Here is a 27,998-nt window from a genome sequence, read left to right as displayed (position 1 = left end):
AAGCTCTGATCCCTGCTCAGCTGACTATGTGTTTATGATAATCTCATTGCAAAGCACACTTATCCATCTTCCGGTCCTTTCCTCTAAAGAGTCCAACGGATAAAGCCTGGTTATAAAAGGCCGCAGCCACCTGGGGGCTGAGTGGAGCACAGGTGTCTCACAGTAAGTCATGGCTCTGCCTGGGTAGGGTGCTTGGCAGGGTTGGGCAGCCAGAGGGACATGGCCCAGAGGAGCAGCCACTGCGCTGGGAGGATCCTGTATCCGGGTTCCACAGAGGTGCTGCCCTCTTCCTGTGTGGGGAGGCCTCAGCCTCAGGATCCCCACCTGGAGGGACAGCCCAATGGGACCCAGGCACCGGGCTTCCCTGGGCTACAGGCCCCCTGCCCTGTCTGGGTTGGGCGATGGTCCCCACTGTCTGTGTTTTCATCCATGTAGATGCTGCCCTCCTGGATCGTCGGCCTCCTCCTGCTGGCCACCGTCAGAGGTGAGGGTGCTGTCCCATCCCCGTGGGGAGGAAGGGACCATGCCTGGGCTGGCCTTTGGGTGGGGCAGCTAGAGGCCTCCTCATCATTATCATCATAATGAACAGCGTTATCATTATTTCAACAAAAACAACAATTGCCACCATTGGGGGAGTGTTGATGCTGTAGCAAACACAGGGCAACATCTTGGACACAGATGACCCTGGGGACCCACCCGCCCTTTTCCTCCAGCAACTGGCTGTGATGGGGTGACCCAAGTGGTAGGCTGTTGGGCAGCGGTGTTGGGGGACGGTGCTCTCCACAGTCCTCCAAAACCCTCAGTGCCTTGCGTGTCTGAATCCTAAGCTACATGGATGTCCCGTGGAGAGCTGTCCCTCCCTCCCCATCACTCCTCTCTGTTGCCACCTCTGTCTCTCCAGCTCCAATCTGAGCCTTTCCTCTGGCCTCCCTTCTGCTGGGCTTCCTTCTGCACCACGAGTCCTCCTTTCCTCCTCACCTCGCCCAGCCCACTCTTGGCTTCCCTTCCATCTTGGCCACGCAGCAGGACCTGACTCTGGAGAGCAGAGCCCACCCGGGCCTGGCTGCTCCTCAGGCCTTTCTGGACCCTCTTGGTCTCCTTTGTTCCTCCGCTGCCTCCTCCTGCCCTAAATGTGGGCGTCCCACAGAGGTCACTCCCGGCGCTCTCCTCGTCCTTTTCCTGTGGCTTCCCCTTTGCCCAGCCTCTACTCCCCACACCGCCCCTATCACCACCTGCCCCCTCCAATTTCCAGGCAGATCCACCAGGGCCTCCCACTACGCCTCACAGTCACTTGTCCAGGCTAAGGTACCACACACTCCCTACCCCGACTCTCCATCCTTCCCATCATTTCCACTGTCACCCAAGACTAGAATGCCTGTTTCTTCTCAGACTCACCATCCCTGTACTGCCCCACTCCAACCCCCACCTCTCCCAGGCTCTCCTGCCTCTGAGCCACCCACACTGGGTTCTCAAAAACACCTTCATAGAGCACCAGTCCCACCACCCTCACCAGCACCTCCCACTCACGATCCACCTAACAGCCCAGGTGCCCGACCCTGTCCTTCAAGCTCCTGCATTCACCACCTGAAGCAAGACTTGCTTTAGTCTCAGCAGCCCTTCGTCTGGGACTGGTCCCTCTTCCTGGAAAGAAGTCAAGGTCATCATGATTCCTTCCCTGTTAGATTTCCTCTCATTCAAGGCAGGGTTTGTACCTGATGTGTCTTTCTATCTCCTCAGTGCCTAGCTTTAGTCCCAATAAACTCCCCCAGTTCAAATCTTGCCCCCTCCCCCATTGGCTGTGACCTTGGGCAGCTTACTTTGTCTCTCTGTGCCTTGGTTTCCCCATTTGTAAAATGGAAGTAATTCCTTACTCATGGGCCATTTTGAGGCTAAAAGGGAATAATGCTGGTGAAGTGCTAGTGTGGTACCTGGCACAGAGTGAACAGTCTACTGTTGCTTCAGGTGGTGAAAACTGATAATTGTTGTCAGTGTTTGAGTGAGTTGCCAACCTCTGGCACCATCCGATTCAGAGTTGAGGAAGCCTAAGGGAGAGGAGCCATTGAAATGCTCTGGATTTGAGCATGCGCCCTCAGTGAGCGCTCTCTGTGAAAATGCTTGTGGGTAGTATAGAGGAATGAACCTCAGCTGTGGACGTGGTTATTTGGATCATCGGTTGCATGTATTGAGCCCCTACTGTATACAGAGTGATGAAAAAATCCGTCATCCCTGGCCCTAAGAAATGTACCTTTTCTGAGAACAACAGGGAAAACCTAAAAAATTACAGAGAATAATTGGGGGACAATGTGCGTCAACGGGTGACAGGAAGACAAGGGGGTTGGACCGCACCCAGGATCAGCTGCTGTGCTGGGTGTGGCGCCAGCATCAGTGTCCACCCAGCAGCATCTCTGAGCTACAGAATCGCAGGCGCTATCACACCTGATGCCAGGTGATGGCATGTAAAGGGCCGTCTGGGGCTCTCCCGGAAGAGGTAGTTTTAAGGCAGAAGGTTGCCAGGAAGCTCAGCCAATCCCCCTCTGGCCTGATGATCAGGGTGAAAACAGCATGAAACAAGCGGATTCCGGTGCCCCTCTGCCCTCCCTGCGAATCAGAATCGCCCAGGGAGGCGCTGGGAGTGTGCACAGGCGATTCTTGTCTCCGTGGAATTTGGGGAGCACTGACAGCAGGTCGAGCCCAGCATTGGCCTCGCCAGCCCGGGCACCCTGAATTACCTCCTGTGTAGATGAGGCAAGGTCGCTCCTTTTCTGAACGCACAGTGTCCCGTGTGCTTCTCTTTCTGCACCAGGAAAGCAGGTCTGCTATCAACCTTTCGGCTGCTTCCCCGATGACAAACCATGGACTGGGATCTTACAGCGGCCCCTGAAACTATTCCCCTGGCCCCCCAAGCTCATCAACACCCGGTTTCTTCTCTACACAAATGAGAATCCCAACAGCTTCCAAGTAAGAGGGGCCTGGCGGGACTGCAGGGCGGGTGGAGGGCAGCACCCACACAGGCATCTGCATGCCCTTGTCTAAGGAAATGGCAGGCCATGGGGGGGTCGGGGCAATGCTCCCTCTCCGCTGGCAGCCACCTTTGCTCTCAGGATCGGGAACCCCTGATCAGGTCTGTGGGTGCCGGGCCCAGAAACGCCCACATTCCACACACTGTGCACAGGCCTTCCTGGCACTGACCCCTGATCCTGGGAGGAAGCGGGTAGGAGCAGCATTTATGGGGAATCCAGGCCTGGTGTGTCCATCTTCTCCTGCACTGGGGGTGGGAGGAGAGAAGCCGCTCAGGGAATGAGGGTGGGGGTGTCAGTCCTTCCTGATGAGCCAGAAGAGAGGTGTGGGAGAGGGACTTGTTGGTGTTAATCCTCATCAGAGGATATTTTTTCCATTGCTTTTTAAAGAGTGGAAGGGAGGGATGGGAGGGGAGAGAAAGAGAGAGAGAGAGAGAGAGAGAGAGAGAGAGAGAGAGAGAGAGAGAAACTTTGACACATTGATGTGAGAGAGACACATTGAATGGTTGCCTCCCATATGAGCCCCAACTGGGGCTTGGGATCAAACCTGCAACCCAGGTGCAAGCCTTTGACCAGGAATCAATTCCCTGACCCTTCAGTGCATGGGCCAATGCTCTCACCACGGAGCCACTCCGGCCAGAGTGAGAGGGGCCATCTAACCACAAAAGCAAAAAGGGCCCTGGCAGTGACTTCCAGTCCCCAGAAGGCCTGCGGGTGGAGGCAGGACAGGCTCTTCCAGGTGCTTACAAGTGACCAGGAAGAATGTGCTCAGAGCTCAGCTGCTCACAGCTCCACCCCTGACAGTTTGGAGAGCTCATGACTGGCCATCCATTGGTGAGGACGGCTGCCCTGGGATTGTAGTTGACAAACTCCCACCTTAGAATCCCCAGCTGGGAGTCCCCTTGGACTAGTGGTTTGGCTCTTTTTATCTTCTGATCCTAGTTCAGGCGAGGTGCCCAGGGGGCTGGTGAAGGGGCCCCTGTCAGGTAGGCATCAGTTGTTAAGTGCTACAAGCTTGAGGTGCCCCTCATGGCTCCACTGAGCCACATCTCCTCTCATTTTGGTGCCTCTGGCCTGGGGTCCTTCACTGTTTCTGTTCCAGGAACATCTTCCACCATCTGGGGAAGCCGAGGGATCCCTTCTCAGGATGATGTATTTAAATGTGAAATAAAACACATTGGATTGCAAAGGAAACCAATTAGATTGAAAAACAGTTATCAGAACATTTGAAAAGCAAATATATGTCCCAGTCATATCTATGCCGCTTTATTATTATCTCACTAAATAACATGATCCATGGGTTGGTCTACCTAAGGCCACTACAAATAATAATGAGAATAACTGATTTTTAAGACATCTGCGACCACTGTCCTGTGACAGGAAAATACCCGTGACTCCCATTGGTGACAGAGTGCTGTTACAATGACAGTGGCTTGTTTCCAATTTCATAATTAACAGAAATGCTAGGAAGTCCATGAACGTGGACCCTGTGAATCCTGTTCTCAAAGCCCAGGGCAGGAACTCCTGTTCTAGACCCACCCAACTTCCTGGGAGCTGATCCCGTGACCCAGTCTCCCTGGAACTGGCTCTCACAGGCCATTGGCTGGGAAAGGCCAACGTCCCAATTCACCTTTTCCACTTTAACCAGCGGATCTCCTCCACGGACCTGGCGACCGTGAACGCTTCAAACTTCCATCTGGACCGCAAGACGCGCTTCATCATCCACGGCTTCATAGACAAGGGGGAGGAGAGATGGCTGACGGACATGTGCCAGGTAGGGCCCTGCCCCCGGCCACTCCCCGCTGAGACCAGCACCCAGCACCCAGATTCAAACACTTTCCAGGTCACTGCCCTGAGACTGGGAACGCAGAACGTCCAGGGACAGATGCTCCTTCCTCAAAACTCCGAGGAAACCCTGGGTCCTCTGGAGTGTCCACTGTCAAGTTCCCCCGACCCCCTCACCTCCTGCCTGTCCTCTCCTCTGGAGACCAAAGAGACCCAGAGGCTAATCCAAATGCCCCGAAGCAGAGGCGTCAGCAAATTCCCTGGCATTGGTCTCTGGTGGTTTATGTAAAGCCCCCATGTGGCATTAGAAACCCATGTAAATGTGTCCCCTGAAACCCTGCTGTCCCCCAGAGCTCTCTGTGAGGGCGGAAAGGCTCCATGGCATCATGTCCCAACCAGGAGCCACTGCTCCCCTGCGCTCACCCGGCACCTGAATGCGGGGAGTTGACCAAAGATTTGATTTTAAATTCTATGGACTTTTATTCATTGTAAATAGCCACCCGGGGCCAGTGGCCACAGTATTGGATGGCGCAGTTCTGAAGGTCTCAGGAATGTTAGTGATGAATCATTATTCATAGCATCCATTTACTGAGCACTTCCTTTGAGCCTGACACTGTGATCATTATTTCACAGTCTTTGTCTCATTTGACCATTCCTCTTCCCGCCCCTTCCCCCCGGCCCCGTCGTCCTCCCCTCAGCCCCAACAAAGTTGTGAGGAAGGTAGCGTTATTGTTCCCATTTTATAGATGATGAAATCAAGGCAGGCAAAGTTCAACACTTGCCCAGAGTAGAATCCAGAGGTGGGAATGCAAAGCCAGGTCTCCTGTCTATAAAATACCACAACCTTGTGTCTGTAGCTTTAGTCTTTAGAGGTGCCCACAGGCATGGCTTTCCGCTTAGTCTGCACTGGGGAGACCTCGAGCAGCTTCTTCCCAAGGGTGGGCTGCTCCTCTGGAGGTTTGGGCGTTCACACGTGTCCCCAAGTCCCAGAAGGACGCCATGTGAACGTGGAGCTGGGAGAGTCAGGGGGACGTGTCCATCCCAATGCCATGGCCTCCAGGAACTCCTCCCTGCCTCACTCCCCGGGGTAGTCCAGGCCATCCTCCAGTGAACACAGGCTCTGCAGTGACTCTTTCTGACAGTTACTTGGTCCCATCACGGGACCAGTCTGAGCTTGGGCAGCACACGGCGGCCACACCACATAATATAAAAGATGCACATGTGGGCAGAGGTGTAGCTCCCTCCATCTACATGTCATCCTGTCTGTTAATACCTTCTAGCTCCCACCTACTCATTGTTGGGAACATAAGAGCAGCCCTCCCGTGGCTTCAGCACCCAGTACAGTGGCAGCAAACTTAGTACAAGTGGCAGCCAACTTCCTGTAAAGGACTGGGTAGTAAATAGTTTAGCATTTGCAGGTCACATGGTTTCCACTCAACCCTGTTGTTGCTCCAAAGCAGAGGGGAGAGAGAGAATGTAAACAAAGGGGTGTGGCTGAGTCCCAATAAAACTTGATTTATATGAGCAGGTGGATCTGGCCCTCCCATAACAGTTGGCTAAGCCCTGATGTAGTAAGCGATCCTTTTTCTGCCTGGCTGTGTCAATAACCATCTGGGAGACCTTCAGCCAGTCACTTACTCCATTCCAGGCCTCAGTGTTCACATCTGTTAAGTGGGGATCAGGTACTGAGTTCCTGGTGAAGTGGTGAGGATTAGGACAAGTGGGAGAAATATGAAAACTCTGACACAAATGAGATGCTTGGTGGCTGTGAATTCCTGTCTCTGGAGTGTGCGGCCTGTGCCTGTTAATACATTGGATTCTCCCGCTTGTTTTTTCTCCCAGAGAATGTTTAAGGTGGAGAAGGTGAACTGTATCTGCGTGGACTGGATGCATGGGTCCAGGACAGGTTACAACCAAGCCGTCCACAACATTCGAGTCGTGGGAGCCGAGACAGCGTTCTTAATAGAAGGGCTATCGGTAAATCCTCCTGAGCCCCATCCTGTGGGGAGGAGCCTGAGGGGGTAGGCACACCCCGTGCACCCAGAGGCAGCCTGGGGACTGGTGCGCAGGGCTGGGCCTGGAAGCTTGGACACATAGAGGGGCGTTTCCTAAGGTGAAACTGCAGCCTTCCCCTCCTAGAGTGTCCTGAAGATCCCTAGTGTCGCCTGGGGCAAGGAACCACTTTGGGCCTCGGTTTCCCCTTTTGAAATAAGCCGTCCTTGGAGGTTGTTCTGGGAATGGTCAGCCCAGAAGATGTGTCTTCTTTCTCAGAAAGGGGAACGCCCCTTACCGCCTTCTGGAAGGTCTATTCCCGGGCACCCCAGAGCTGGGCCCGCTACCCAGGCTCTGCAGGCAGGCCCAGGCACTGTCGCTACTGCCTTTTCCTTCCCTTTCCCCGATTCCCCCCCCCCGCCCCCATCCCTCAGCTTGTGCACGGGACTTGGAGACTGCGGTGGCCCAGGGCCCGGTCACACTGTCCTAGGTGGTCCCAGAGCCAAGTCATTTCTGCAGAGGCCTGTCCCCATTCCCTTCCTGAGCCAGGGTGTCTCCACTCGGGCCTGGGGGCCCTGACACCCCATCCTTCCACAGACCAAGATGGGCTACAGCTTGGAGAACGTGCACATCATTGGCCACAGCCTGGGCGCGCACGCGGCTGGCGAGGCGGGCAGGAGGCTGGGGGGCTGCGTGGGCAGGATCACAGGTAAGGGGTGGGAGGGTTGGGTGACAGGGACGGGCCTGTAGGGCAATGGAAGCCCAGACACAGGCACTTCTTATGGCCAAGGAGGCCCCAACTGGACATCCGGGGACACTGATTTTAGGTGCTGCCAGACTTAAATTTAAAAAATAATTGCCTATACACTTTCATGTAAATTACAAAAGATATAAGATTGTAATTGAAAACACGTTTATTAAAAAAGAAAAAATATAACTAGCACATTCAACTCATGACTTAGGATTATTATTGCTAGAGTACAGCAGATTTTTGAACAGTGAAACGGTTTTTTAATACGAATTCATCAGTTCCACAAATATTAATTGTTGTGGCAGTGCCAGCTACAGGCAGAAAATGAAAGTAGCTGAGACCTGTCACAGGAAGCACGTGGTAGATAATGGACTGAATGAATGAATCACTAGGCAAATGAAGGCACACAAGACATAGACACAGACACCGCTGAGTCCGTGTGTCTGTCCCTGTGCACACAGTGTGATGCTGTCTCCTTTGCCCAGGGCTGTGTGCTGGGCACTGGGGAAGGATGGGGGGTTCATAGATTATGTTTTCGGAGACTTTTTCAGATTGCAAAGTTCTTTCTCATACTTTTGCGTGGGGCTTTCGCAATAGCCCCATAAGGTAGGTTGCTGTTATTCCCACTTTCCAGATGAGGAAACTGAGGCTCAGGGAAGACATGCCTTTGACCTTGAGCAGAACCTGGGCTAGAATACAGGTTACTGAGTCTGTGGGCCATGCTCCTCCCACCCTCTGCTTCTCTTTGAAGATGAGGTGGGCACAGCCCCTGCTTCAGGCAGAAAGCCGCATGGATTCTGTGGGTCCAGGGCTTGGAACCTGGTTTGTCACTGTCCACCTCCCCCTTTCAGGACTGGATCCCGCAGAACCAGGCTTCCAGGGCACGCCTGAGGAGGTGCGGCTGGACCCGTCGGATGCCATGTTTGTGGATGTGATTCACACAGACACCTCCCCCACAGTCCCTAACCTAGGTGAGTGCCTCACTCCACCTCTTGGTGACCAGGGCTGTAACTGGTACGAGTAGGTTCAGGGATGGTATTCAACATGGTTAACTACAGGAATAGCTTGGATGCCAACCAGTCAAAGTGGGTGCCAGCTACAAATACACAGCCAGCCCAGCGCCAGTGGTATCAGCCTGTGGCTCCAGGCAGGTCAGACACACACTGGTGTAGCCTATGGAAGGCTGTTGCTCAGTCCTCAAACCCTGTGACCTTCCCTAGGCCCCACTATCCATTCCTGCACTGGTAGTAGTGGGGCGGGGGTGGGGAAGGGGGTAAGGGAGGGGTTAAAGGACCTCAGTGCTGCTGCAGAGGCGGGCGAGGCTTCTGCCAACACTGCTGTGCTCACCAGCCAGAAGCCAGGCTCCCTGCTCCTTAGTGCTGCCTCCCTTGGAGGCGGGAGAGGCTCCCTCAAGCTTGGCAGCTGTGAGCCTGGCTTCTGGCTGAACAGTGCTCCCCGCCCCCCCGTGGGAGCGCACTGACCACCAGAGGGCAGCTCCTGCATTGAGCGTCTGGCCCCTGTGGTCAGTGTACATTATATCAACTGATTGTTCTACTGTTTGGTCGATTTGCATGTTAGGGTTTTATTATATAAGATTCTTCACCTATACTTGCAAAATGCAATGTTAATGTTTGAATATTTTCCTCACTTCTTTTGTGGAAACTTTGGTTATAGTTTCTGTTGTCGGAAACAAATTATATTCCTTTATTTAATGCTTCTAAAATAACATGGGTGAGTTGTTGTTAGTTTAAAGAAATGAAAATTTAAAATAAATAAAATTACGTAAAAAATTTATATTACATAAACTCAATGTTCTTTTTTCAATATTTTCTTATGTAACCCCTCATGAAACATGCCTACAAAGGGTATATTTTTAATAATAGTGATGGTTACCATTGCCTGCATAGGACATTTTGTACATACTTGCTCATTAATCATGGTAACAACACTAGAAAGTGGGCATTATTATTACTGTTTCATAGCTGAGGACACAGAGGCTTGAAAAACTTTAGTAAGTGCCCGAGATCATGGCGTATGTAAATAGGACCAGGATGTGATCACGGGTCTGTGTGCTTAAAAAGCCAAAGCGTCCAGCCATTATGCTGGGCTCTCAATACAACAATGAGATCTCAATATAACCTTCTAACATAGGAATCAAAATTTCAGAATGAGTAAAGGAATGGGAATTGCACCAGTCCTGATAGGTGTCTATGATGCATAATGGTATCAGGGGATATCGGTACTGTCACAGCCTCCCCAGAAGAGACAGACACACACACATGCAAATACACATGGAGGCATGCTCTCTGCCTCTGCTCGCTCCCCCTTCCTTGTCTTGCTATGGTCTCATGTTGGAGAGGGATCTGCAAAGCCTGGTGGGGGTGGCTGTGCTGAGGGGTCAGTTCGCCAGCAAGACTCTCGCTCTGGTCGGAAGGAGTGGGACGCTCTCTGGGGCCAAGACCTTGTCACAGGACCCCTTCCCTCCCTGCTAACCGCCGCTTTTGATGTTTCAGGTTTTGGAATGAGCCAGAAGGTGGGCCATCTGGATTTCTATCCAAATGGAGGAAAACAAATGCCCGGATGTAAGAAAAATATCCTTTCACCCATCGTTGATGTAAATGGACTCTGGGAAGGTACGTGCATTAGCAATGCAAGATGGCAGTGCCCTCCCTGGGGAGAAGGCAGGTTGCATGGCCGGGCCCTGTTAGCACTGAATTTGAGTTCACGTCCAGGGTGCTCATTCTGTCCCCAGCATTGTCACAGTGCCATGAGGGAATTACTCTGCTTATCCCCATATTACAGCTGAAGAAACTGGGTCCGAACAGTTATCAAACTTGCCCAAGGCCACCTTATATTAAAGTTCAATTTCTGGCTGCAAAGTCCCAACCTCATACCCAATCAAACCTGGGACCCTTGAGTCCACAGCCTGTGTCGTCCTACTCATGAGGATGCTGAGGCCTGAGCTGGACGGGCACGTTGGCAAATACCAGTTCTAGCTGTGCCCCACCCCCACCCCAGCTGCTTGCACTGCTTGCTCCTTGAAGGGCAGGTACAAAGGCTGGGAGGGCTTTGACGTTCTTACCCTTTGCTGTGGGCAGGTGCTAGGACGGGAAAGGGACTGAGCTGGTCAAAGGACCGAGTGGGGACATGTTCCGTGGTTTTGGGGAGCGTGTGCATGGAGTAGGCGGAGGCCTGGAGGTCTAGGGGGGATGAGGCTTGTGGGTGTCAATGTCAGAAATGTCCAAACCTGTAGAGAATTTTTATGAGTTTATTGGAGCCAAACTGACGACAATTGTTGGGCTGCAATATCTCAATGGACTGAGAACATGCTCCGGAGAACGGCAGTTTTGCATCTTATTTTAAACATTAGAATAAAAAGAGGAGACATAGGGGTTCCATGAAATCCACGGGTGGTAGATTAGGGAGGGGGAGGAAAGTAAAATGGGAAATCTCTGGAATTGGATAAAAAGTAAAACAGAGAGACACATTCTTCTACATTGGTGGGAACAGGATAGCTAATGATCAACATGGACAGCACATAGAGGTGGTATTTGGGGAACAAGGTCACAGTGAGGGGTTCTGGGGTCTGGTGCTCTTATAAGAGGGTTCCTTGAGGAATTTGGAAAAGATTACTCTGATATTTCAAAGGTGCATTTTCTTAGAGGCAAAAAGAAAACAGTTTCACTTAAGGTAATATTTCTTTGTCACCCTGGCCAGATGGCTCAGTTGGTTGGAGCTTTGTTCTATATACCAAAACGGTTTTGGGTTTGATTTATGGTCAGGGCGCATATGGGAGGCAACTGATTGATATTTTTCTCTCACATCAATGTTTCTCTCTCTCCCTTCCACTTTCTCTAAAATCAATACACATATCCTAAGGTAAGGATTAAAAAAAAAAGATTGACCTTTGTCAAGGAAGTCATAGGACTGGGACAGGACTACCCTCCATGACCAGCTTTCAATTAGGAATTTTTATGTTCAGGTGGTTACTTTCAGCCTCAGAGTTTGTAAGGCCACCATGCAGGACTCCCCTGAGTTTCTCAGGTTTACTATGTGGCCCCTTTTTTGTCCGCATGAGGTCTGCGTTTACGTGAGAGACAGGCTCAGTCCCCCAATGATTAGCTGACTTACAGCACCACCTCCATCACCTGTCCTTGTCTGGCCTCTGCTCTTCTCCCGTTGCCTCTCCATGGAGACGAGGCTTCATATTCTCCCTGCACATGGAGGCTTTGAGTCTGCCATCATTTCATTTTAGTGTTTATTTGTCTCCGCTGGGAGTTTCTGGGGCATCTCAGACACCCCAGTACCCTGCTCAGGGCCTGGCCCAGAGCAGGCGCTCAGTACAGCCCACTCCACTGAGCAGAGAGGCCTTCTGTGGCATTGACTAGTCCATGTGCTTAATGTGAACGAACGGAGTGGATAAAGCAGTAGCCCACATCCACCGTCAGCCAATGGAGCCTTTGAGCGCTCTGCCCAGCACCAGGTAACCCAGGGAAGACCCAGCTGAGAGAACACTGAGTCACATGAGGCTGCCCCTCCCAGAAGCCACCAGCAGGGCCCACATAATAGCAAGGAGCCCAGCTGTAATTAAAGAGGCAATTCACAGTGAACAAGCCCACAGGATGTGCTCTATTGTGTGGGCTCCCAGTCACCCAGGCGCTGGGCTGGTGGAACAACTAAATCCACTTGCCCCTCTATTATGGATCCCAGGGCAGCAATTCTGGGTGAAAGAAACTATTAAGGTGGAAACAGGTTGTGTTGCCTGGTGATGAGTGCTGGTGCAGGAGTCCCTGGGCCCTGGGGCAGGCAGAGCTAATCCACCAGCACAAAGAGGACCCCAGACATCCCTGAAGTGGTCCCCAGGTATGTCTGGGGTCACTGTGCATCACGCCATGGGAGGTTTTGTACCAAGGAGCTGGAGAAATAAAAATTAAAAAACACACAAAAAAACAACCCCACAATTTTTCAAATGAGAGGACTTGAGTTTAAAGAAAAGGGTGGTAGATAAAATGCAGTGACACAGTGGCCTAGGGCCCAGGGGATCTTGGTCTCCACTGCTTTGACCTCAGGCTTTCCAAGGAGGAGGAATTTCTCAGCCTGGGGCCCTGGGCACAGAAAAGTTGCATTCCTGGGACAGGCCAGGCAGGTATGGTTTCTTGGTCTCAAACTGGGGCCCTCTGGCCCAGCCCTGCCCACAGCAGCCAGTGGTCGGCCTTCACAGGGACCGGTTTTAAAGAGGGAATGCACTGCTGTCATGTAAGCATGGAACATTGTCATGTCAAAGTGAAGATGCAGGTTTCTCATGAAAAATCAGAAGACCAAGCAATCTGGGCCTTAACATTCAAAAACTGGCTGATAGTGTAAGATTCCCTTGGAAAGCTATTGCCTCTCTCTCTCCCTCTCTCTCTTCCCTGAAACCTCTCTCTCTCTCTCTCTCTCTCTCTCTCTCTCTCTCTCTCTCTCTCTCTCTCTGTCTCTCCTTTCTGTATATATTTTTATCACTATCTCCTAAGCCCCCAGCCGTCATCCTTCACTTCTGTCAGAAGAAGATTGGCCCCTGGAGGATAGGACACACATCCTTGTTAGAACTCGTCCCTCCCCAGCACATGTCCATCCCAGAGTAGGCCCTGCTCAGCACACGGGCACATGGGGGGCAGAGGTAAGTGACCAGAGCCAAACCCCATGACTAAAGAAGCCCCCAGATACCATCTCTATGTGCTGTAAATGTTGATCAGTAACTATTTGCCCCAAAGTATGTCAAAGTCAATGACAGGAACTTGGAATTGTGACCCAGGCATTCCCGAATGCTGACTCCCCTCTATGAAATGAGGAAGTGCCTCCTTATTCAGATCAGAACTTTCAAGCTCCAAAAGTGAGAGTCTCCTGTGAGCTCCTGTGGCTTTTGCTTCCTCAGGAACCCGAGACTTTGCGGCCTGCAATCACCTGAGAAGCTACAAGTACTACTCCAGCAGCATTCTCAATCCCAATGGCTTCCTGGGCTACCCGTGTGCCTCCTACGAGGAGTTTCAGAAGGTGGGTCTCCCCAGGGGCCTGGGGAGGGCGGGGTGGCTGTGTGGTTGTTGGTTCTGTCCCTGTGGCTGGGAACAGAGCAGAGATGTAACTCCAGGACGAGTAAGAGGAGGAGCTGGTCACGCTGAGCCTTGCAGAGCCTTCTTCCTCCGGGGAGCGGGGTGGGCAGGCGGCAGATGGCCCAGACCTGACCCGGGGGGGGGGGCCTTCCCTAGATCCCCAACTTTTCATTCTGAAAAATTCTCAAAGGATGCCTGGACGGCATGGGTGAGATGGATGCATTAATGAATGGAGGGAGGGTAAAGGGACAGATGAATAGGAAGATGATTAGATGGATGAGTGGATGGATGAGGGAGGGAGGGAGGGATGGATGGATGGATGGGAAGATGAATTGATCAATTGAGTGAGTGAATGAGTGAAAGGCCTACCACTCACAGACAAATTTTTGTTTTTCTGCTAGAATGGCTGTTTTCCTTGTCCAGTCACAGGATGCCCCAAAATGGGGCACTATGCGGACCAATTTCAGGGGAACACCAGCGCCGTGGGACAAACGTTTTTCCTGAACACAGGAGAGAGTGGTAACTTTGCTCGTAAGTTTCCACTGTACCCATTTAAAAGCTGCAAATGATTTTAAAAGGTGTATCAACCTTGTTAGTTAGGACCCTTGGTAGCAATGGATAGAAACTCAACACCAGCCAGCTTAAATGATGATGGAAGGACGGTAGAATGGCATTTGTCTTGCCTCTCACGTTCATCCCTTTAACCAATAATCCTGACCAGTGGAGTAGGTCGACCGTGAATGGCCCAGGCTGGTCACGTGTCCACCCCACCCTGTGGCAGGAAGGACGGGTCCATTAACAGAAGAAGGCAAGATGGGGCAAAGGCACCCCGTGATTACCCACCATGCTAGTCCCCCTGTTTACACACACGTGAGCAAGCTGTGTTTTTTAGTGTTATTTTGCCCAGCTTCTCACTTAAAAAGAAGATAGTGAAAGCATCAGGATTTGTTTGTTATAATTAATATTACATGATGGCTTAACAGAAGAGCATTTATTTTCCAAAGGAGTTTTACATTGAAAAACATTTATGCTGCACTTCACAGAACACTGTTTACACACAGTATTTCATGTTACATTCATGACACTTAGCATAAACGATAACAGGGGTATGTATATAGTCTTACGAACATATTCCTTTAAGTCAGAATACACATTAGGAAAACACTTGCATGTGTGCGGGAGAAGGTATTCAAGGATGTTCACTGCAGCACTGATTTTAATACAAAAAGAACGCAGGGAGAAAGCTAGATATCCACCACTTGTTAACCACATCCTGTATGTAACCATTCAAGGAAGGATCTTGAAAACCTCTAAGGCATATTAAGTAAAAAAGCAAATACCAAAATATCACGGAATATATCCTGTTCCAGTCAGGGTCTCTGCGGGAGACAGAGCTCATTCTAGTGGTTCAATGAGGAGACCTCACTGGAGGGCCCGCTCTTGGAGGAGTGGACAGGGTTGAAAGAACAAACGAGGGATGCTGAGGCACCCAGAATCTAGTGGCTTCGGGGCTCCAGGAATGGAGTGAAGGCAGCTACTGCCAGAACCTGGTACTAGAGCAAGGAGGCTGCAGGGGAGCAAGCACCTCCATCTCCCTCCTCCTGCCGCTGGCCTCCTTGCAAGCCTCTGATGGGCTGAACCCAAGGGAAAGCCAGCGGCAAGGACCCCTGGGGAGGCCAACTTTATGGGGCACAGGACAGGACAGGGAAGGGCGGTGAGTCAGTCTGCCGTTTGGATGGATGGAGAGAATAGAGAAGAACAGTGCATACTCTTTATGGAAGGGGTAAACGCCTATGTATTTTTATTGATATTAAAGAGGAAGGGAAAGTGAGGATAAAATAATAACATCAGTGATGAGAGAGAATCATTGATCAGTACACACCCTACTTGGCATCGAGGCTGAAACTCGGGCTTGGGCCATGACCTGGAATCAAACCATGACTCCTCATTCATGGGTCAACACTGACCCATTGAGCCATACCATACAGGCAAAAGCCTAACTTTTTATACAGTCATTTGTGTGTGTGTAAATGCTCAGAGAAAAGCTCTAGGTCAGGGTATCCCAACCTCAGCTCTACTGGAATCCGGGACTGGATCACTTGTGATTGGGGCGCTGTCCTGTGCATTGCAGTATGTTTAGCAAATCCGTGGCCTCTACCAGCGAGATGCCAATAACCCTGCACCTACGCACCCCATTCGCTGGGTGGGACAATCAAGAACATCTCCAGACAATGCCAATTGTCCCCGGGCAGCAAATCACCCCGCCGGGCTTGGTTAAGTCTACACACAAGACTGGGAAGACGCTGAGATGGAGGGCAGGTGGACAGAGCGCTGAGAAAGGGTTTATTCATTTTTAAATAATTATCTGTGTTATTTTCCCATTGAGACTATGTCCATGGCATGGGAAAATAACAAAAATAAAAACAAAGAAGGCAACAGTAAGTGATTTATCCAAATGTTGGAGTCCAGCCATCTCCCTCTCCCAGTTGTCTTTCTGGTACAGTTCGTGGTGGGCACCTGGGTACCCGGGTATAGTAACCAGCCACCCTCCATCCATCAGAACACATACCTGGCTGGGTTGGCAAGAGGTTATGCTGAGCTGCAATATGTACTTCCCCCTGAGTCCCTCACCCCACCTACCATCAGAATTCCTGGGACTCCCAACTGCATTGAAGGAAACCATTCGTTACACTCGTCCTTACCTCCCACTCATGGGGGATTCAGAGTTTGGAAGAAGGAAGCTCTCATGGGTCATTTTTTTTTCCAACAAGATGAGTTCATTGAACTGATAGTATCTTTTCTTTGCACAGGTTGGAGATACAGGGTATCAGTCACACTGGCTGGAAAAAAGACAAGGAGTGGGTCCTTCAGGATTGCTTTATATGGAAGCAATAGAAACTCAGGGGAATATGAAATTTTCAGGTAAGTTTGAGAGTAAAGCAAAATGACCATACTTTTCCTAAGAGATTATTAATACAGGATTGGGTATAAACTTCTATATACATCTACCCATAGAGAACCTTTGAATCCTAGAATGTCAGAGCCAGAAGGCAGAATCTTAGCATCTAATTCAATCACCCCGTAGGAGAAGAGGGAGGCCAGAGAGGAAGCACTCGCGATTTTAAAGGCTGACTCCTTCTGGATTGCCAATCACTGCTTCCTTCCTGCTGAAATTGTGGGGTTGTTGTTGTTTTTAAATTTTTTAAAAATTTTATTTCAGAGAAAGGAAGGGAGACGAAAAGAGAGAAACATCAATGATGAGAGAGAATCATTGATCAGCTGCCTCCTGCACACCCTCTACTGGGAATAAAACCCACAACCTGGGCATGTGCCCTGATCAGAAAATGAACTGTGACCTCCTGGTTCATGAGTCCACACTCTACCACTGAGCCACACCATCCAGGCCTGGCTTAAGTTTTGTGAATATCATGTTCTCCTTAGACAAAGCACAGTTATATGGCAACTCCTTCGCATCCCACACACATACCCCAGCCTCCACTTCTGCTGTGTTCCACCTGAAGCCTGAAGCTAGCTTCCTATTGCGATGGTAGCCTCAGGTTCTAGCTCTTGTGGATATATGAGGTGCTTGGTACAATGTATTGGATAACTGTGCTGTAAAATTAGATTCTCTTTTGCACTAAGTTTGCATAATAATTTTCATGTTAAGTTAAAGTTCTTTGACTACTTGTTATGCTACATATGAGATGCCCACAGATGACCCCGGCTAAAGCACATGCATCTTTAAACAAGGATAAGGAGTCCTTCAGTGAAATTAAAGAGTCAATTGGCCGCCCCAAGTAGTTGACTTCCCTCTAGGTACCAATCAAGACAGTGGGAATCTAGAGTCCAGTATTATCCTAAAGGTGTGTTCTTCACAGTTATGTTTGTGTTTTAGCGTCCCTGGATGTGTATGGAGGCAGTGAAGGGAATTGCAGAACCTCAACAGCAGCAGCCATTGTTTGGAGTAACAACAGGTTGCTATCACCTTAATATTCATCTATCCAACTGATAAAACACTTTATGTCTATGTTTGCAGTGGATCCCTCAAACCACGTACAAAATATGTGCGTGACATTGATGTGGACATCAACGTTGGAAAAATACAGAAGGTTACGTTCCTCTGGAGAAAACGTGGGATAAACCTGTTATGGTACAAAATGGGGGCTTCGAAAATCACAGTGCAAAGTGGAGAATATGGGACTATGTGAGTATCATTCATTGCACCTAAGTCTTGTTTCTCTATTTCCTTATCAATCTATCTCTGCAAACATACATGCAAACATTCCAACACCCACCCATCCACCTACATATCCTTCTACCCACCCATTCCTTCATCCCTTTCTCTCCATCCACTTAACCACTTACCTATCCACTTATCCATGCAGCCATTCATCTACCCAACTATTCCTCTCAACTCTCCATCTTTCCATCTATCCATCTGATTTACTTGGAAAAATCAATCATTGTTTTCCTTAAGCCAAATTCAACTTGGCCGGAGCAAGACATCAATTCTAAGGCATAGGTTCAAGAAACAGGCCAATTGGAGACTCTGTTTTATCTCAAACAAGTAGGAAAGCACCCGGGCAGTAGCTGTAGGAAATCTCGGGTTTATTTCTGTTGGGTGCATTTATTCATACAAATTGATTTGTTTGGAGACTGAGGTCTGAGAGGAATACAGATTGTGTGAGGATCTAGCTCCCAGTGGCAAGCTCTTCCCTTGCTGAGAGGATGGAATCTTACTTGGTGAGAGTAGGGAGAGAACATAACAGTGTTTACAATATGGCAAGAAAAACGGCGACCTTAATAGAGGATGATAGAAAACAACAGATGTCAGCGTCTGAAGGAAACTCAATCACCTCTCAACTGCTCTCATGTTAAGATGAGAAGAGTGGGGTTTGCAGAGTCACATAAAGTGTCTAAGGCCACCCAGGAAAGCGAGAGGGAAGAGTATTTAAACTATTTTCAGAAACACATACGAAGACCTTGCTCAGCTGCATGAATTAGCTGTGCTGACAGTACATGGTCATAGTCCAAATTCCTGGGTTTGGTGCTGGAAGGGTCAGAGGTCACTCGGCTGTGTCAGTACTTTGTTTATTCAAGAGCAGAGCTTGAGCCTGAGGCACAACCAGGACTTGGACCCCAGTCCTCTGACCTCCAATCCAGCCACATTCTGCAGCTGAGCCCTGAGGGAGGCTCGTCTTTAGCAAAGACGCCCACAGGAAAGGAGGCGGCCAGGTGTCCTGCATCTCATGGTGGGTTGTTGCCCCAACTGGGCGGGCTTCACCCTCTTCAGGAGTGACCTCCCTCCATGGTCTTTCCCCCCAACATCTCTATGGAGATATAAATTTCATAGCCTGTGTTCACCCATTTCAAGTATATACTTCAGTGATTTTTAGTATATGTGCAGAGTTGTGGAATCATTTCTAAAGTTAATTTTGGAACATTTCCTCACCCTTCCCAAAAAACCCACACCTATCAGCCATCATCTCATAACCTCCCACCCCTTTTCTCCAGACCTGGGCAACCTGATTTCTATTTGGATAGATGTTCCTATTCTGGACATTTCATATAAATGGAGTCATACAATATATATAGTCCTTTGTGACTGGCTTTTTTCACGTAGCATAATATGTTCAAGGTTCATCCATGTTGTAACATGTATCAGTACTTTATTCCTTTTTACTGCCAAATAATATTCTGTTATATGGTTATACCACCTTTTATTTATCCATTTAGCAGTTGATGGACATCAGGGATGTTACCACTTTGGGGCTATTATGAATAATGCTGCTGTGAACATTTATGCACAAGTTTTTGTGTGGAAATATGTTTTCATTTCTCTTGGGTACATACCTAGGAGCAGAATTTCTAGGTTATGTGGTAACTACTATGTTTAACCTTTAGAAGAACTGCCAGACTGTTTTCCAAAGTGGCTGCCACATTTTCCCTTCCCAGAAGCAATGCATGGAGAACCCCCCAGGTTCTGAACTCTAGGGAAAGTCCCCTCTTGGCAGATGGGGGCACCCCAGTCCCCAAATTCATTGCCAGGCCCACCCAAAGCCACAGGTTTTGAAAATCTGTGGTTGACACAGCAGATTCACTTCCAGCTTGTTAAAAGGCCACAGGAGCAAAGGGTGTTCTTTAAGGGGTTTTGCTTAGTAAGAACCACGTGGACTCTGCATTGTGCAGATGAGCCTTTCAGGCAAAGAGGCCTGAATTCCAGAGTTTGGCGAAACGCTGTTTACTCACCTGAGGTGACATTTCCACAAACTGCCAAGCCTCACCCTGAACATGTTCTCCTCCGCAGGTATAATTTTTGCAGTCGCAAGACCGTGAAACAAAAAAAGTTACAGACCCTTCACCCTTGTTAAAAATGTGGTGCTCTGGCCCTCACCGGTTTGGCTAAGTGGATAGAGTGTGGACCTGCATCCTGAAGGGTCCCAGGTTCGATTCCGGTCAAGGGCATGTACCTTGGTTGTGGGCACATCCCCAGTAGTTGGTTGTGGGCACATCCCCAGTAGCAGGAGGCAGATGATCAATGTTTCTGACACCCTATCCCTCTCCCTCCCACTCTGCAAAACATCAATAAAGTATATTTTAAAAAATGTGGTGCTCTCTTGTTTCTTTGTGGTAATAAATGTTTAATGCCCTCAGGTTGACATTGAGGTGTTAGTTTGCCATCCTCTGGGTTCTGGGGTCACGTTTTGGAAATGATTTTTCAGACTAGAGCCCAGGCCCCGGCCAGTGTTCTCAGTGGTTAGAGCACCAAAGGGTCTCAGGTTTGATTCCTGGTAAAGGGCACATACAAGGGTAGCGGGTTCCATCCCTGGCCCCGGTAGGGTGCTTACGTGAGGCAACCATCAATGCATCACTCTCATATGGATGTTTTTCTCTCTCTCTCTTTCCCTGTCCCTTCCATTCTCTCTAAAAATCACAGGAAAAAATGTCCTCAGATGAGGATTAATAACAACAGCAAAATGCTTGAGCCAAGTTGGCTGCAGGTCATGTCTGAAACCTCCCACCCGCGGTCCTTTGCCACCATCCTTCTCAGGGCACCTGTGTGGCCAGTTCTAATGCAGACCATGCAGTTCTGTCCTATTTGAAAAGCTCATCATTACTTCCACGTGCTGCCTGCCCAGATTTTAACATCCTAGGGCAGTGATGGCGAACCTTTTGAGCTCGGCGTGTCAGCATTTTGAAAAACCCTAACTTAACTCTGGTTCCGTGTCACATATAGAAATTGTCTGATATTTGCAACCATAGTAAAACAAACACTTACATTTTTGATATTTATTTTATATATTTAAATGCCATTTAACAAAGAAAAATCAACCAAAAAATGAGTTTACGTGTCACCTCTGACACGCATGTCATAGGTTCACCATCACTGTCCTAGGGGGAGGGAGCTGACCCCATAGAAGAGCAGCCTGGGTGGCAAGCTTACCTCTGAGCCAATGGAGGGTGAGGGCCTTAAAAACGTGAATTTGCACATGGCACCCAATGCAAATGAGCCAGGGAGTATTCTGACACAAGGTACTTCTAACAGCCTTGCCCCCTGGCCCCCAGTTCCTCTCCCAGAAACAACTTGAGGTTTTTCCAGCAATATGTGTGCACCTATCTCATATACCCCAGCCCCACTTCCACAGCTGGTAGCCTACAAAACACCTTTCTTACCTTGCTTTTTACACTATAAAAAAAAAATTTGGATATTATGATCTAACTAGAGGCCCAAAGCATGAAATTCGTGCAAGAGTAGGCCTTCCTTCTCCCTGCTGCTGGCTCTGGCTTCCATCCGGTTAACAGCAGGCACTCAGGACCCAGGCTTCCCTCACAGCCCCAACTTCACCTGGAAGGTCAGGAAGGATGTCGGTCTAATTAGCATATCATGCTCATCCCTGCTGATGGGCATAGAAATGGTCTCCAAAATTTTCTTACTGCAAATTTGCATGCATCTAACATCCTTCTGTGATGTGTGTGGGGTGTGGGCCTTCTAGCCTGGCCTCTGTCCTAACCCCTGGCCTCCCACTGATCCCCGGCCGACCTGCCCACTCGCTCCTGGGAACCCGGGGAGTTGGATAGGCTGGTGAGGTGGAGGGTGTCACTTTCAGGGCTGGGGATGGTGGAGCAGGGTCCTCCTGTTGAGCAGGAGTGAGAGCATCACCATGTAATTCTTAGCATTAAGAAATGGCTTCATTTAGCAATTCCCTGAAAGGCTGTGTGACAGGAGTGGTGGTCGCTCAAAGGGAACAAGGTGACACCCCAAGGTCCTGAGAATGAGGCAGAAGGAGCTCTCCCTTTCCTTTAGGGGGCGCCTCTCTACTTCCTAGCAGGACAGAGAGCCGGCTCCCTTCCTCTTAGTGTTTCCTACAATTCTCTTTCCGGAAGCACTGTCCAGCACTCAAAAGCTTGGTCTGCGGCAGTGAAATAGGTCCTTGTCTGAGACCTTCGAGACTGCCTAGGCCCCAACAACACTGCCGGTGTGGCTCAGTGCTTGAGGGTTGACCCAGGAACCAAGAGGTCACCAGTTCCAGTCCTAATCAGGGCACATGCCCAGGTTGCAGACTTGATCCCCAGTAGGGGGCGTGCAGAGGCAGCCAATCCATCTGTTTCTCTTTCATGGATGTTTCTCTCTATCCCTCTCCTTTCCTTCTCTCCCTAAAAAATCAAAAAAAATATGTTTTTTTTTTAAAAAAACAAACAAAGAAAACACAAACTGCAAATTATAGAACAGAGTTTCTCGCCCTCGCTGCATAAAAGAGTTGACTGGGGAGCTTTCAAAGGAAACCCCATGCCCAGGCCCTCCCCGGGACCAGTAGGAATTTCTGGGGTGGGCCCAGCACCAGTATTTTTTAAAAATCTGTGGGACATGTATAGCCAGGGTTGAGAACCAACATGTGTCTCCTTCTAAGAGTCTAAATGGCACTTGCTAATCTTAAGGCTTACTCATTCTCAGAGTGTGAAATGGGGCTCCACAAGGGGGCGGAGCTGGCCTTGACTCCCAGCTGCCTCTCTTTCTACCTGTGCTCCCAGGACCAGGGCAGCACCTGCCTGTGCCTGTCCCCCCACAAACCCCATCGTTCCTCAGTCCCCCACTGAGTCGGAGGTCAGCAGTGACAAGGGCGGGCTACAAAGCCCTCGGTGGAAAACCAGGCATCTCCCTGCCTTCCCAGCCTCCCGTTGGGAAAAATAATGACGACTTTACAAAGCTATTTCATAGAATGTTATGTGAAATGAACATCAAATTACTTTTCCTTTCACTAGCTTTAAATGCTAATGGTGCCATTCATTCCTGACCTTCAGGAATATGAGATGTTTTCAATGACAACATAAAGAGAGTTCTTGTTTGAAACGCAAGCTACTTGGGACCACATCTTATTATTTCTAAGTATAGCGTGCGCCAGCATCTCGCACTTCAGCCGCCCATCTATACGTAGCTGGTGTATATTTCAGTTGACGTTTATTTTTGTCCTGCATACGTGCCAAATTCCTTAATGACAACTCTGACAAAGACGTAGAGCTCCTATATAGAAATTACATCTGCTACCGTGTCATCAGTGTTATCTATCAGAACGCTATTTGTGACAAATCACCTTCAAAATAAAAATTGAATTGATTTTTCTGTGATTTTAATATGATGCCCTCCCAGCAAGCCTTTGTTTGAACCTTAAACACTTTAATGCTCTGTTTTTGTTTGAGGCAGATCAGGAATGGAGCTTGGGTATTCACAAAGCTAAAACGATCTTCAAAACAACAAAATCAAATTTCCAAAAGCAGCTTTATTTGCAAGCCCAGGGAATGAACTTGGTAAAGCTCTCGTTACGGGCTCACAACTGAAGGACGAGAGCCTCACGCGCACGTTCCCACGTTGCGTTTCTATGCATCCGTTTCCATCTAAATTAGACTGTTACTGACGCGGGTCTGAGAGGCCTCTGCCAGGCCTTCGTCTCTCCTCTTCTCTCCAGCGAGCGCAGGCTTTTCCCCGGCTAATCCACGCTCCACCTCACCCGGGCCCTCTCTCTCACCAGTGGGTTTGGGCTAATGGCTCTGTGTCCTGGGCATAGGGGGGTTCTGTCTCCCACACCCCCCCAAAGGGGTCTCTATCAAGGGGGCACCTGCTTGACCTATTTTGCTTACAAAATGAGTCACTTATGACCATCCATCCCTTTGAGTTAACTCATGGTTAGGAGCAGGGGGTGGTGAGTTAGGGCACAGCCCTCCAGCGAATAATGGTCTTCACATTTTTAACTGTGTTTTTTTTAATACAAAAAAATAGTTTGTGATATGTGAAAATGACATGAAATTAAACTTTCAATGTCTGTAAATAAAGCTTTATTGGAACACAGCCACCCTCGCTAATTTCCATATTGTCTGGAACTGCTTTCTGTTAACACAGCAGAATTGCCAGAGACCCTCTGGCCCACGAAGCCTAAAATATCTAGTATCTGGCCCTTTGCAGAAAAAAACATTTCAATCTCTGATTTAGAAGGCGGGCCCATAGTAACTGATGCCAGCCAGGCAAATACAAGTGATTGGAGCTGGGGTCTGGGACTGTGGAGGGCACGGGGTGACATGGCCAGATGGAGAGGGATGGAGAGGCCTGGAGAGAGTTGCCCTTGGTGTGACCTTCTCAAGAACACATACAGAAAATAAGGCTTGTAGGATGTTGGCACTGGGTGCCCAGCTCCTCTAGGCCATGCAGTGCCTGGTGCCCTATCCTGATGGCACCCCAGGCTGGTCAGGAAAGATGGGGTACACACTCCCTCTCAGCCTTTGGAGCATCCAGACAAATCCTGTCTGAGTCGACATATGGACATGGGTTTTGTTAGGAACATGTCAGCCTTTGGGGTGAGGGGGTGCTGTATTTTTTTCTGGGAAGGGGCTGACTTAGGAAGAGGATGGAGGTTGTCTAGGAGAGGATGGATGGGGCTCTGCCTGCCTGGGCCGTCTCACAGTGACAGCTCACCTGTGGAGGGCTCCCTCTGGGCCGGGCACCAGGGGACACCTGGGATCTTTAGAGAGGGGAGAGTAAAATGCTTAGGGGACCCAGAGGCCTTCTGGGAAAGAAGCCAGGACCCTAACTTTTGAAATTCTGGGGTGGGGATGGGGTCTGATGAGCAAGGCCTGGGATCAGGGCAGAGAGGTGAGGGCATCCGGTCTTGAGCCTTAATTGAACTTTTCATATTTGCCTTTTTATTGTTCCTTTCTGAGGCTGTTAGCTGTGCTCAAAAGGAAGCAGAGGGCCTGTGAGGTTTATGTGAGCAAAATGCTAGGCTGGCAGGCTCAGTGGTTGAGCGTCAACCTATGAACCGGGAGGTCAATGTTTGATTCCCGGTCAGGACACATACTCAGATATTGGGCTCGATCCCCACTGTGGGTGTGGATGTTTCTCTCTCTCTCTCCCTCTCCTTTCCTCACTGAAATCTATATCTATCTATGTATCTATGTGTCTATATCTATCAATCTATCTATCTATCTATCTATCTATCTATCTAAATGCTAAGCCACACCCTCTGTGAACATAACCCCATTTAATCATCCCAAACAACCTCATGAGGAAGGTATTCTCATTTTATAACTGAAAACTAAGGCTTAGGGTGCCTAAGTTTCCCATCACCGACGTGATGACACCGAAGCCCAGCTCTCAGCATCCGCCCTCCATTGTACTGGCTGTCACATTCATTATACCTTTGTGTTTCCTGCTTGTGCTCCCTTCTTTCTTGAACCGATTCGATGTAGAAACCATGGTGCTAGAGCGAAGTGACAGCCACGGCTGAGAGCCTGTTTAGAACCAGCCAGTCACCACTCCCGGAGGGGGTGTGAGGCCCCAAAACCATGCATCCCCTCCCACATCCAGCCTCCAGGGCAACTGTCAGTTTTCACACCAGAAGAAAGAGGTGACCCCGAAGGATCGTTTTAATTGCCATGGAAGTCAGACTATCCTGACAGGAGGCCCTCATATCAAAGGAAACCCCGCATGTCCGCACCCTCTGATTCTTCAGCCCTCCCAGCCCAGGGAATTTTGTCTGGTCAGGTAATGGCATTGTCTTCAAGGCAAGAATGAGCTCATTAAGGATGCACCCTGTGCTAATCATGATAATTTGCTGGGCACTAAAATCATCTCTCTACCCGCCCCTAAAATCATCTCTCTACCAGCCCAGACAGACAATGCTCTGGCAATTGTAGGCTAGGGGGAAACAAGAAGGATAAAGATTAAGGAAAGAATCGCCATGCAGAACAGCTTCAACAAAAGGAGTTACAGATTTACACATTGAACCTGGTGATCTTAATCTTGAAGTTGTAGAAGAATTATATACTATTAATCAATTTTTTAAATCGCCTTTATTCAACTTTGGTAATTGTCATTGGGTGGTTGTTTTCTTGTGTTTTACAGGAGCCATTTTTTATTTTCTTATATATCATTTTTAAAAATATGTTATTGATTTGTTTAGAAAGAGAGGAAGGGAGAGGAGGAGAGAGAGAAATAGCAACACCAATTGGCTGCCTCCTACACACCCCCTACTGGGGGTTGAGCCTGCAAGCTGGGCATGTGCCCTGACAGGAAATTGAACCGGAGACCTCTTGGTGCAGGGGATGACACTCAACCAGATGAGCCACACCTGCTGGGCCAGGAGCCATTTTGTAAAGATTGGTATCAGATGAGTTAGTGGGAGCTTACATTTTGATGCATGATGTGATCCCGTGGATGAGGTTAGCACGAGGGCAGTTTTGAGGAACCGCTGTGGTCGTGGGTCCCCTTAATTTCAAGGGCAAAGATCTCAGTGAGCTTGAGCCCAGAGCAGTGATCCCCAAACTCTGTGGTTTGGGGGGGGCCCAGCCAGCTACATCTCCCGTGGTTCGTGTCTGAGAGGCCAGACGGCAGGCTCACTCTCCCGCCCAGGCAGGTGAGGGGTCTGTCTCCTGGTTTCTCTTTTGGGACTTTGTGGGTCACGCTCCCAGGGCTTCTGGAAACTGGAAAATATCCCAACTACTCGCTGAGCCTTGCCCCCGCCCTTTGAAGAGAGTGCCAGATACCTTGTGTTTAGATGTGACTTTTTTTTCTGAAAAGGCACAATCTCTAAAAGATTAAAATATCTCCTAATCAATTCAAATAAGGTTTCTTTTTAGACAAATATTTTTATTGATTTCAGAGAGGAAGGGAAAGGGAGAGAATCATTTATTACCTACTTCCTGCACGCCCTCTACTGGGGATGGAGCCTTCAACCCAGGCATGTGCCCTGACCAGGAATCAAACTGTGACTTCCTGGTACATAGGTTCATGCTCAACCTCTTTTTCTCATCAAAGTTCTTTTTTTCTCATCAAAGATCTGACTCCTGGTTTCCACCCTGGGGACACAGGGGTCCAGGAGCCTGGTGAACATCCTGGCCCTGGGAGGACCCCAGCAGAACCTGGTGGCTGTTGACCAGAGGAAACCCCACTCAGGCGAGCAGTTCCCTGAGTCCTGGGCTAATCTGTGGCGGGAACCAGGGGGCCATGGGTGATGGGACACACAATTTGAAGATAATGTACTAAACCTTTGGCAAAAACTACAACCAAACCACAGAATAGGTTGGCTGCTACTGCACTGACCGGACAGATGATTATGACCACCCCATCAGTACTTCATTGGCACTTCCAAAAATACTGAATATGGAAAACTTCCTAAGCAAATACTCTCAAGGTTTTATTATTATTATTATTATTATTATTATTATTATTATTTGCATAACTAATTCACTTCATTGTACTGACGGGGTGGGCATAATAAGCTGGCCACTCAGTGTAGTGTGGGCAGTAAAACCAGAAACCCAACAACTACACAATTCTGAACCTTCCCTGATAAGGACCAAAATCCTCATTATGGAGTGAGGAAAGGAAGGCGCCCAGAGCCTAGCTAATCCCCCAGAGGGACCCCAGGCCTCTGACCCACATCCTCCCTCGGGTGGTGAGAGGTGTCCAGTGGCCAGCTGCACCTGTGAGGGGCCCCAGAGGCAAAGAGATGGCCCACTCAAAGAGCATATCAAAGGGACTAGTTACAGAGGTGGACAGGGCTCAGCAGCAGCTGGAAGCTCTGACATCCTGGTGGCCTGAAGCCCGGAGGGAGGGAGGGAGCTGTCATAGGAACATGGAAGGAGCTGGGGGCATGGGAGGGAGCTGCTTGACAGGAACTGCAGTCCTCAGGACAGAAGTGCAACATTGCCCAACACAGCACAGATGGGAGGGAGCCTGGGTAGAAATACTCTAACCCTTCCTCTTACCCTCTGAGCTTCCTGAGGGGCCTCCCATTGCCTGAACCCAACCACAGGGCCGAGAGCAAGGCCAAGGGAGGCCACAGAGGCATCCTCCCGGGAACAGGGCAGGTAAGG

At 49.4% G+C, this 27,998-nt stretch overlaps 2 protein-coding genes across 2 annotated transcripts in view; one reads left to right on the top strand and one right to left on the bottom strand.

The window, feature by feature from the left end:
• The window catches only part of LOC132214379 (pancreatic lipase-related protein 2-like), a 113,768-nt gene that overhangs the window by 39,028 nt on the left and 46,742 nt on the right, over nucleotides 1-27,998 (bottom strand). The window lies entirely within an intron of this gene.
• Nucleotides 32-20,239, top strand: LOC132214378 (pancreatic lipase-related protein 2-like). Its single transcript, XM_059661551.1, has 13 exons — nucleotides 32-162; nucleotides 436-484; nucleotides 2,804-2,958; nucleotides 4,666-4,791; nucleotides 6,645-6,779; nucleotides 7,392-7,503; nucleotides 8,397-8,516; nucleotides 10,059-10,178; nucleotides 13,460-13,578; nucleotides 14,036-14,165; nucleotides 16,445-16,556; nucleotides 17,671-17,838; nucleotides 19,942-20,239. The coding sequence occupies exons 2-13, from the start codon at nucleotides 436-438 to the stop codon at nucleotides 20,003-20,005; spliced, it is 1,410 nt and encodes a 469-aa protein (XP_059517534.1). The 5' UTR covers nucleotides 32-162; the 3' UTR covers nucleotides 20,006-20,239.

This window comes from Myotis daubentonii, chromosome 13 (genome assembly GCF_963259705.1).
Source record: "Myotis daubentonii chromosome 13, mMyoDau2.1, whole genome shotgun sequence".
Lineage (NCBI taxonomy): Eukaryota > Metazoa > Chordata > Mammalia > Chiroptera > Vespertilionidae > Myotis > Myotis daubentonii.
The sequence above is the reverse complement of the archived record's forward strand: the minus strand, read 5'-3'. Positions and strand labels throughout refer to the sequence as shown.